Here is an 11,931-nt window from a genome sequence, read left to right on the forward strand (position 1 = left end):
TAGCGAGTCCGGGTGGCGATCCAAGCCCAAAAAAGAAAAGAAAAGGAGGACCTATGGACTCGTTCCGAACATATCGGGTTAGGTTCTGTTCCAATGATTAGATTTGTAATATCCGACCCGACTTGATCAGTTTCCTTTTTTAACGGGTCTGGTTTGATCCTTTGGGCGTGGCCTGTGCCCACCCCTAACCTTGAGAATGCATCTTCTTGTACCCAAAAAGTGAACCTCAAAAAAAAAAAAAAAAAAAAAAAAAAAAAAAACAGAAAAAAAGATGATGACATAAATATTTAAGTTAATTAATTAAGTAAATATTTCCCAAGAAATTTGATGAAGATAACTATTTTGGTAAAACCCAAAACCCTACTTGGTGGTTAGCTGCTGCTTCTCCCCTCATCTTTTTTGGCACAAAATTACAGACAAAGCATGCAGATTACAGAGCTCACTCTTCCAACTCCATTTTTCTGCAACTCCGGCACCGCAGCTCACGCTCCGACATCGCCGGCGGCAGTCCCACTCTGCTAGCTTGTACAACTCCCACCCATTTTTCTACTTTTGGTTTCTGCACTTCAGCTGCTTCTAGAAAATGGTGGCGAAGTTTCTATGATTTTCTGCGATTTCGAGAAGTTGGAGAGGAAGGGAAAGATGATGGAGAAGATAAAGAAGAAAACGCAATTGCAGGTTGAAGCCCTCGAGAGCTTCTACTCTGGTATCCTAATCTCTCTCTCTCTCTCCCCTCTCTCGCTCAATTTTGTTATTGTTGCTCTGTTTCTGTATTGGGTTCGATATTGAGTTACCCAATTGACTGTTTGATTGAAATTAGCATTTTAGATTTTCATTTCTTGATTTGGAGTTTCAAATTTGGAATATTCAACTGCAATTACTGTTCTGTGTGTCGATTTTTCGAAACTGGTCAGGACGTAGTTGCACAGTGCAACTATTGAAGCAATTTAGGATTGTTTATGCATCTGGTGCCATAGATTCTGCGGAATGATAACAAACCGTTGGTGTTAGCCACAAGAGAATTAAACCCGATATTTGTATTTTTTTTTTGTTTATTTATATTTTAATTTTATACAGAGGAGAAGTATCCGTCACAAACGGCAATGGAATGCCATGCTGCTGCGTTCGGATTGACTTACAAGCAGGTTCGGGGTTGGTTTGTGGAGAAGAGGAGGAGAGAGAAGCGAGGAAATAGAACCAGTGAGTTGGGAGCTGGTGCTACAGGGATAGATAAACACGGCCCCTCAAGAACAAAAGCTCCTCCATCATCTAGATACATGAAAACAAGTTTGCTTACTAAGAAGGAAAGAATGAAATGGAATCATATTCAGGAATTGTTAACTCCAGACTACATTCTAAAGAAGGTGTTCCGTAAGGATGGTCCTCCGCTTGGTGTGGAATTTGACTCTCTTCCCTCTGGGGCACGTTGCCATTCTCCAGGTATGAACCGAGAAACTTTCTGGTCTGAGAAATCATAGGAAAAATGAATCATTTTTGGTTCACATTTTCATCTATCTGATATATATTCTACTTTTCAGTTTGTTCATAAAATATGCCATGCATCAGTCACAAAATTTTTGTTAGTTTTTTCGATTATTGATGAGAACATTCTCTTGATTTATTTTTAGGGGAGAGGCTTAATTCTTTGACATATGGTTGTTTTGTAATTTTTAAGGTCATTCAGAATTAGATTGTTTTGGTAGTTTGCTTGTGTTATTCTTCACCGAGTTAACTCTTATTCCTGTTGCGGTAGCCAATTGAATTTTTCTCCTCTCTGTTCTTTGTGATGTTATTTTCCTAATTGTAGAGATTTTCTCTTAATGTGATACATACTTTAAGAAGGTTTCACTCACATTGTAATTTCCGTTTAGATTCCCCAAATTTTCTTTCCCCTTGCGAAGAGAACGACAGAGCAACTAAAAGGAGAAAGGTAATGGATAGTCTTTTTTTTGCTGCCTTTATTTTTTATAATTTTCTTGTTTCTATTTAAGTCACCATAACCAGTCCCACATATATTCTTACCCTTTTCAATTTTATTAGGTTATCAAGCATGCTGTAATTAATCATCAGGATTGCAACACGAGTGCTCCAGTTAAAAAACATGGTGTTGGGAAAGGTTTTATGATGAATCATCAGGATTGCAACAAGAGTGCTCCAGTACAAAAACATGGTGTTGGGAAAGGTTTGATAACGAATCATCAGGATTGCAACAAGCGTGCTCCAGTACAAAAACATGGTGTTGGGAAAGGTTTGATGACGGTTTGGCAGGCAACCAATCCTAATGCTAGAGATTTTCCTATTGAAATGGGTTTGGCCAATGGTGAAGTTTCCAGTGTGTCACTAATTCGAACATCTCTATCGCAAAAACCAGTAACTCGGAACAGAAGATTGCAACCAAAAAAATGTGTTCCTGTAAGTCATACTGTCTTGCTTGGAGATATTTGAGCAATGATTTTGGGAGTCATCTTAAATATCGATCTTAGTGGTTACTTTTAGAAAGTTGTCTTGACAGTTTGTTGCCTTTTCAGAAACAGGGAAGGGTACGAAATAAGTTACAAGAAAAGAGGAAGCATTTAGCCAAAAGAAGAGAGGCAAGTAAAAAGTTGTTATTGCAAATCTGTGTTTCAAGATATCAGCTTTGATAACATTCAGTTTTCTTTTGGACACCAGATGGAAGCTAACAATGAGAACCAGAAGTTTCCGGGCAAAGAAAAATGTGAACTTGCTTTGGAAGGAACAGGTTCCCAAGAACATTTGGATAAGATTGCAATGCTTGTGGATGATGAGGAGCTGGAGCAAAGGGAATTACAAGTAAGACCAAATTCACTGGGGTGCTCTGATCATTTTACTAATGGAGATCATGCATGCTCACTTTGCAAAGGTTGGTTTGAAAGAAAAATTGAACCAATTTTCCAATCTAAAATGGAATTCTGTATAATATATGTTTGCACGTATACTATTTTACTATTTTGGATGCGAATAAGAAGTTTCTGTAATTTCAGATTTGCTGGCCAAGTTTCCTCCAAATTCTGTGACGATGAAGCTACCATTTGATATGCAACCTTGGGATTCTTCTCCAGAGATTGTCAAGAAACTGTTCAAGGTACATAATGTCAAATTGCTTGCAACTTGATTCTGTTGAGTTGCAAATACAGGATACGTTGTACGTGAAAGATGTCATACATTTCATTTGTTGGAATTTGTAGCTTGTTGTCACACTTTAGTTCTTTTTTGTTCAGAATGATGTTTCAGGGGTCTGTTTTTCTCAGTGTATTAAAAGCGTGAGGCGTGGGTGAGGCATCCGAGGGATAGCCCGGCCTAGGCATGAGGCGAAGCCTCACGGGACCTAAATTTTAATTTATACACTGTACACATATATTATATTAAAAACAAGAAGATTATTAATCAATAATCACCCTGAGCACACACATATATTATAAATATATGTACACACATATATATACATTTATTATATTTTATATACATATAAAATAGAGGATGAAAAGCACAATGAGCACACATATAACAATGCACGCATACAGCGCACACATCCATTATATAAAAAAATAAAGAGTAAATTGTACAAATGGTCCCTCAACTTTAATCAAATTGGAGCAATGGTCCCTCAACTAAAAATCCATTACCATTGGTCCCTGAACTTTAATTCAAGTGGAGAAATGGTCCTTTAACTTTAACCCAATTGTAGCAATGGTCCTTCCAATATAACTCGTTTTGACAAATTTTTTGACATAGTTGACGAAAATAACCATAATTATACACTTTGATGAGTTAAGGGACCCTAATTATATAAATGGTCATTCCAACATAGCTTATTTTGACAAAATTTTGACAAAATTGATGAAAATGACTATAGCTACACATTTTGATAAGTTGAGGGACCAATAGTAATGGATTTTTAGTTGAGGGACCATTGCTCCAATTTGATTAAAGTTGAGGGACCATTTGTACAATTTACTCAAAAATAAAAATCAGAAAAAAAGCAGAGAGATGATAGTGCAAGGAAGAGGTATGAGGCAGTTAAAACCTACCCAAATTTTGGGTTTGGGAGAAAAAAAAAAAAACCCCTGAGGCACGCCTAGGCGGCGCCTTCCGCCCACTCCTTCAAAACAGAGGCGTTAGCCTTCGCACCCAGCCTCAGAGGCGCCCTAGGCATGCCCTGAGGCTAGTTTTTTAAAACATTGGTTTTTCTACAATTTCTAAGAACACTTCGATCATTTTGCAAAAGGATTTTCCTCTACTATCATTCTTGTAGAGAATTAGGTTTAGTCTATATGGATTAGATGTAATTGAGCAAGTAGCAACTTCCACTGTAAATGTGTGTTAGAAGCCTCTGTATTCACAATTTCACATTACACATATTTAACACCTCTCTTTATGCATATTGACTTTTAGATACTAGCTAATGAACAAAGTTCTTGCGAACACTTCTTTGTGAAGGGTTGGGGTAGGGAAAAAGGAGAGAATTTTCTAACTTTTCAGTATTGATCTCCCCTTTATCCTTGGGAGTGAAGTTGTGATAGCTCATAACCATTCCTTTGTTTTTTGGATTCATTGGTCTTTTGGCTTTAGATAAATACTAATAAATATGGTCTCAAAACATTCTTTCTCTTTCATCTCATCTTTATAGTTAGCCAAGATGTAAGAACATTTTTAGAGACTGTTGAATTTATTCAACTATTCAAGATACATCACTGAGCCTATGATTGAATGTATTCTTCATCTTGACCTTCTTTCAGCTCATAACACAGTACTACTAAGCTACCACTGTAATGTCTTAAAACATAAAAAGTGTACAGTTAATTAGCTTTTTCCACAGCTGATCAGTATAAAAAAAAAAAGGTCGTACCCAGTGCACAAGGCTCCCGCTTTACGCAGGGTCTGGGAGAGGTGAATGTCGGCTAGCCTTACCCCCATTTATGGAGAGGCTGCTCCCAAAACTGATCAGTATGATTAGAAAATTTGTGTTAAATTATGGAGATATGCTTATTTATTATTCTTTGTGGAAACTGGCAAATGAAAAGATCTGCAGTGTTAAAGCTTTACCCTAGATTGTTGCTGTTGTTATTTATTGGGTTTATTAGTAGATGTGTCCAAGGGCCATGAATTCAGTTTACTAGATTTTGTTAAGTTATTATACTAAAATATATTCTGGATTGACTTTCTTGGGCAGGTTTTCCATTTCCTTTATACTTATGCCATTATGGTAGATATAAGCTCCTTCACTATTGACGAGTTTGCTCAAGCATTTCATGACAAGGTTCTGTTCTTTGATCCAACATCAGATTTATATTGTGTCTTCCACTTGCTCAACTTCTTTCTTTTGTCCATGCCTTTTAGGATTCCATGCTACTTGTAAAAATTCACGTGGCCCTTCTGAAGCTTCTTCTAACTAATGTTGAAGCGGAGCTTTCCTGTGGATCCATACCTCATTTGAGCAAATCATGCAATTTTCTTGCGTTTATTCACTCGGTGAGTTACAAGGAACAGTAATGTCATATGCATTTTATTTGGGTACATACATGCCACCGCGTGCCAACATTATGAAGTTTGTCATGATAGTAGTTATATGATTGGGCAGGACCTCATGATACTGGTTTTCTTGTAATTTTTCTGGTATGAATGTTTAAGGATAGATGGATTTCTAGTCCGTCCTTGATTGTAATTTACTTTTCCTTTTCAGTAGACGTTTATTCGTCCTATTAAAAAATAAAAAAACTTCTGAACAAAATCATAATCAACTATTAGTTGTTCAACCTCATGCACTTTAAGAAGATCTACTTGCTCTTTGTAGTATCTCAAAGATATTTTTTGTCAAGCTCTTTTAGATCTCTTAAATTAATTGTTTTTTCATCTTGAATCGAATGCAAGTACTCAACAACTGTCATCTTTATAAAATGATTTGGCAGGTTGAAAACCAAAAATCCACTCTGGAATTCTGGAAGAGATCTCTAAACCCTTTAACATGGACAGAAATAATGCGCCAAGTACTAGTTGCAGCTGGTTTTGGTTCAAAGCAAGGTGCAATGCGAAGGGACGCCCTTAGCAAGGTTTTCGAAACTATTTAACTACCATAGTTGATTTAACTAATACGTATTTATTATTAACACATACGTATTCCACAAGTTAAGTGGTATGGATGCTCGACATATGTGTTAATTACCAAAAACCTTGAGGGTTCAGAGCCATAGTGGCAGTGGTGATTTATTATCTGTCATTACCCCAGATAATCTCCTTTTGCCTTGACCCAGAACTCTAGTTAGATAGAGTCAGTTGCCATACTGGAGGGAAGACCAATGTTAAAGAAAATAATTTCGTATTTTGCGCTTTTTAATAATATCCATTGAGCGTATTTTTTATTTGCCTCCACTTGTCTACAACATTATTTGCCATAATGCGTATAAATTCCATGGAGGTGTTATTTTCTTCCCTGTGGTAATTTATGTTATACTGTTAAAAAGTTTTTTTTTTTTTTGTTTTTTTTTGCATAAATCTACCTATACACATGAAACTTGGATTTTGAAATTTAATCTTCTGTTATCTAGGAAATGAGCCTTATGGTGAAGTATGGTTTACGTCCTGGTACTTTGAAGGGCGAATTGTTTAGAGTTCTGCTAGAGCAAGGAATTCATGGGTTGAAAGTTTCTGAGTTGGCAAAGTCATTACAGGTATGTTTCTTAAACATGTTATTATCTTAACCTTTCTTATGTGTTAATCATTAAGTTTATAACACACAAGCACATCATTGCACTTGAATTAGTGACGGACTTTTTTTTTCTTTTGAAGATTTCTGAATTGAACCTTTCCAGCGAAATAGAGGAACTAGAGTCTTTAATTTGTTCAACTCTTTCAAGTGATATTACGTTATTTGAGAAAATTTCCTCATCCACATATCGTGTCCGTATTAATTCTTCGGGAAAGGAAGTTGAGGAATCCCAATCAGATACCGAAGACTCTGGAGCAGTTGATGACGAATTTGGTGACAGTGGTACATGTAGCAGTGATGATGATTCTGGCTGGAATTCAAGAAATTCCAGAATTAGGAAACTGACTTATACGAACAATGGTAGAAATAAAGATAGCATGCTGACAGTACACACTGAAATCGATGAGAGTCATCCAGGCGAAGTATGGTTATTAGGACTGATGGAAGGCGAATATTCAGATTTAAGCATTGAAGAAAAGGTGAATGCAATTGTAGCTCTAATTGATCTTCTTACTGCAGGATCCAGTTTCAGGATGGAGGTAATTTATAGAATCTTGGCATTGACATTGAAATCTTTTCTTTATTGTTATTTCTTTCACCCTGCAATGAAGTTACCCTATTAAATGAAACTTGTGCTGCCCTTTGTAAGATAATATTATATGATGGTGCAAACAACCTTAGATTTACAATTGTTTGACAGTAAATATTATTTGAATATTGAATGAGATTCAAGTAGCCATCGTTGTTATAGTGGTTACAACATTAATGTTGATTCCTATTAGTGCTTGCCTTCAAATTGGATCCATCTTTTGGGTTGAAAGCCTGTGACCCTAATGAAATGTTGACAGGTCATTAGTGCTAGCTTCTTAGGTTTATTCCAAAAATACTAGAAAAGAAATTTCTAGCTTGTTGTCTTTGCTATTGTTATGTATCATGTGTTTCCCCATTGTGTTCTTACTTCTAGATGGGCTTCAATTGTACTGATAGTTTTCAACTCATGTGTCATGCAGGGTAGTTAAGTAATTTTCCACAGATTAATCATGTCCTCTCATTTTTCTTGTAATCGAGTGTTATAACCATAGTGTGCTTATTCTTTTATAGGATCCTACAAATGCTGTTGCTGAATGCATTCCTAGCAGCCTTCATTCTGGTTCAGGAGGAAAAATTAAGAGGTTATCCGCTAACCAACATAGTGATCCAAGGTCAACCTGGGTCCATGCAGGACAGATGAGTCGTGCAAAAGAAGATAATACATTAAATTTTCACCCGATAGATTCTTCAGCAGCAATCTCAAAGTTTTCTGAAGAGAGATCCTCCACAAAAGGAAAAAATGGAAAAGAAAAAGAAGTGCAGTTTGGCTTACACCCAATGCAATCTGTGTTTTTGGGTTCTGATCGTAGATACAATAGATACTGGCTTTTCTTGGGCCCTTGTAATGAATATGACCCAGGCCATAGAAGGGTTTACTTTGAATCTTCAGAAGATGGTCACTGGCAGGTTATTGATACTGAAGAGGTATCCATCTCAACTTCTGTTATACAGTCAACGTGATTATAGTACATGTTGCCTAACCTTGTATAAGTTATAATGTTTACTTGCTTTTGCTTAACCGAATGCAGGGTTTGTGTGCCTTGTTGTCAGTTTTGGATGACAGGGGTAAACGAGAGGCTGTTCTTATCGAATCTGTGGAGAAACGAATATCGTTTCTCTGCCAGGCAATGTCAAGTAGAATGGTAACTAGTGATAGAATTGACAAATTGGCGCAATCTGATCAATCTGTGCCGGATAATGTTAGAGAAGACACTTATTCACCAGTATCTGAGGTAGACAACTTATCTGGAACTGCAAATGATTCTCCACCTTCATCTGGAGCTGTGGTTCTTGAAGTTAGGAAAAAGGGAGAAGAACTGAAACAGAAATGGAAACGGATCCAAGCATTTGATTCATGGTTATGGAATTTCTTTTACCTAGAGCTTAATGCTGTTAAACTTGGTAAACGATCCTATTTTGATACACTTCATAGATGTGAAAGTTGTCATGATTTGTATTGGAGAGATGAAAAGCACTGCAGAATTTGCCATAAAACATTTGAGCTTCATTTTGATCTGGAAGAACGGTATGCCATACATGTAGCCACATGCAAGGAGAAAGAAGCAAGTGATACTTATCCTGAGCATAAGGTCCTCTCATCACAGATTCAATCACTAAAAGCTGCAATGCATGCAATTGAGGTAACCTGTCATTTGGATTTTAGCTTTGCATTTTCTGATAAATGGTTGTAGTTGAGAAATGAAAACATCGTCAAGTTAAAAAGATTTAAAGTTAAACTCCTAGACTGGAGAAAAATAAGACTTCATTTGATGGTCAAGCTAGGAATATGGCTTGGAATGTGACTAGTCAGATATTTGTGCAGTCGAATCCAATAGCTTTTCTTTTAAAAGAAAAAACAACCTGATTTCTTATTCGCTAAAGTGCAATAAGATTGTATGTGAAGGGATGGCGGGGAACAAGGCCAAAAGAGTAATTTTCCTTGTGTTACTGAGAAGGGACTGAGGAAGATGTATACCACTCTAAATGGAGCGGAGTGATCAAATAGTATCTTCTTGCCCCCTCTGGTTAGTTTGGGCCTCTGGTAGATAACCCACAAATAATAATGGGGCTATTCTTTGGTGTGTTTTGGCCCTGAAATTTTGATTGTTGGATGCTTAAAACGTGTTTTCTAAATTATATATTGAAGACATTTATAGACGCTTCAAATCTCTTAAAGTTTTTTCTGTGCTTTGCTGATCTTCACCTCCCTCTGCTTCGTGCAGTCAGTCATGCCTGAAGATGCTTTGCTGGGTGCTTGGAAAAAATCTGCCCATAAGTTATGGGTGAAACGGCTCAGACGTACCTCATCTTTGTCTGAGCTTTTGCAGGTTTGGTACCTTTCACTTTTCAATATTATCTGTGTTTATTATTTAGTCTGAACCAGCAGCTTCTTTATTGTTTATTCCTGCAGGTTCTTGCGGACTTTGTGGGTGCCATCAACGAGGACCGCCTGTATGAATGCAATACTGTGCAAGGTTCTTGTAATTTTGCTGAAGAACTCATTGCGTCCTTTGCATGTATGCCACACACATCATCTGCAGTTGCACTTTGGCTGGTGAAATTAGATGCCTTAATTTCTCCGTTCTTGGAAAGAGCCCATTCTGAGAAAAGGAAAGAAATTAGTATCAGAGGTAACAGATGAATATAGTGACTTCTAATTGTGTATATATTGAAAATCTCGTCATCTGAAAAACTTCTTTGTACTTCAGGGAAGCATGTTCCAAAGCAATAGCCCCACCTTTTTTCAGGAGATTATGCAAATGCGAATTCAACCCCGCATTTTTTGACAGATTGAGGAGCATTTATGTATCCACTGTACTTGCCCTAGGACAGCCACTGCCAGATTGGTAACATTGTTGCAGGGTACCAATCATGGTACTTCGTATGAAGCTTGGCTTTTAAGTTCTCTTTTGTTGCCATGCACGGCTATATCGAGTCATTAGTAGATGCAGTGGAAAGTTGCACGTTGAATCCATCCAATTTTATATCACGGAAGCCTCCTCCGGAATATTGCCGCTGTCTTTGTGGAAGATTCAGATTTTGTCCATGCGTGCTTGTTCTAGTTTATGAAAAGAGGAATAAAATGTCACCAATGTACATTGTTGTAAAGAAAACAAAATATTTTTAGTTTTTTACATTTTAGTGGAAGTTTAGAAGAGTTGAAAGTGATCTTTATGATATTCTTTTGTATGCAATTGTAGGTGAATAGTATCCCAAGCAATCCAGTTTGCTGCCAAAAGCTTGTTGGTTTGGTGGAATTTGTATTTCTTTATTATTTAATCATCTATTTATATTGTATTAGTCCAATGTGCAGGAAAAAGAGTGACATTATTTATGTTTGCATTTTCCGTTGAAAAATTGTGCTTAGATTTGCATCATTTTTGTTGCTCGATTGGCAGGTTGTGTTCTAACTTGTAAAGAGATCAGATAGACCTAATTCATATTTGGTTCATTTATTAGTCAGATTATTGGATTCGGATTGTATTAGGTAGGCTTGGCAAAAGGGCGGTGTTTGTTGTGTTCCTGTTGTTTTCGTGTAACATCTGCTATCTTAACGGGTCGTGTTGTGTCACACCTATTATCTTAACGGGTTCTTAACAGGTCGGGTTATTTTACTCAGGTAAAATGACTTGACCCGTTATGACCCGTTAAGAATTTTTTATTTTTCCCTAAATTTGCACATTCTACACTGCCACATAAATATTACTTTGAAAACCAATTCGAAACAAAAAACCCCAACTTTCACAAACCCCAGAAACGAAAAACCCCAAATTGAAGAAACAGAACCAATCTTATTTTAAAAGTAATTCGAAAGAATCAACAATCACCTCGAGGTTTGCTCGATCTAGAGAAAGAGAATCGAAGACAAAAGTAGTAGATCGACCGGTGGTAGGTTACTAGGACGTATGTGGTGACAGTGGTGTGTGGAGGGAGATTGGAGAGGGTGGTCGTGGGCTCGTGGATGCTCGGAGTTGAGGTTTAAGACTGAGATTCGAGAGTTCAGTTAGAGTGAGAGAGGACAGCTGCTTCGGTTCGAGCCTTCGAATGAGAGAGTCTGATTTAGGGCTAAGAAAAACATTGGACGACTGAGATTAAACCTCAGCTGATCCAACAGTCATCAATTTTCTAAATTTAATATATATATATATATATATATATTTATACTTAATTATTAAATTAATATTTTTCTTATCGTGTAACAGGCTACCCACGTGTGTACCTGACTGACCCGTTATTTTAACAGGTGTTTATCAGGTTACCTGATAACGACCTAATTCGTTATTGTGTCAACCCGAAAACCTGTTAATTTTGTGTCGCGTCGGGTTAATTGTTCGTGTCAGAAATTGCTAGGCCTTGTATTCGGATCATTGAATTTAAATTGACCATCCATATGAAGAAAGTGATTTAAGGCCATGGGATATTTCTCACTCTTGTGTCATCTACCTAGTGTTTAAAATATTGGTCTGCATAAAAATATCGATATACAAATTTGTTGAAATATTGATGGATATATTGAAAATCGATACCGATATCAGTTGCTTTCGATGGAAATAATGAAAATTTAAAATGAAACTTTTGGAAATGTCAAACACTGGTTTGGACGAAATATAAAAGTT

The 11,931-nt window shown here is 36.8% G+C and overlaps 1 protein-coding gene across 3 annotated transcripts; it reads left to right on the forward strand.

Annotated features, from left to right (window-relative positions):
• Nucleotides 1–331: 331 nt before the first annotated feature.
• Nucleotides 332–10,615, forward strand: LOC126612134 (homeobox-DDT domain protein RLT3-like). Of its 3 annotated transcripts, none has more exons than XM_050280446.1 (17): nucleotides 332–706; nucleotides 1,078–1,440; nucleotides 1,872–1,930; nucleotides 2,041–2,412; nucleotides 2,529–2,591; nucleotides 2,671–2,881; nucleotides 2,988–3,103; nucleotides 5,192–5,278; nucleotides 5,359–5,490; nucleotides 5,928–6,068; nucleotides 6,564–6,686; nucleotides 6,805–7,263; nucleotides 7,826–8,239; nucleotides 8,344–8,955; nucleotides 9,538–9,642; nucleotides 9,726–9,945; nucleotides 10,024–10,615. In XM_050280446.1, exons 1-17 carry the CDS (start codon nucleotides 601–603, stop codon nucleotides 10,044–10,046), a joined length of 3,606 nt encoding a protein of 1,201 aa, XP_050136403.1. In that variant the 5' UTR covers nucleotides 332–600; the 3' UTR covers nucleotides 10,047–10,615. The 3 variants fall into 3 exon arrangements, with proteins under 3 accessions (XP_050136403.1, XP_050136404.1, XP_050136405.1); XM_050280447.1 differs by having other exon boundaries at nucleotides 3,003–3,103; XM_050280448.1 differs by having other exon boundaries at nucleotides 1,902–1,930.
• Nucleotides 10,616–11,931: the final 1,316 nt, after the last annotated feature.

This window comes from Malus sylvestris, chromosome 17 (genome assembly GCF_916048215.2).
Source record: "Malus sylvestris chromosome 17, drMalSylv7.2, whole genome shotgun sequence".
Taxonomy (NCBI): Eukaryota; Viridiplantae; Streptophyta; class Magnoliopsida; order Rosales; family Rosaceae; genus Malus; species Malus sylvestris.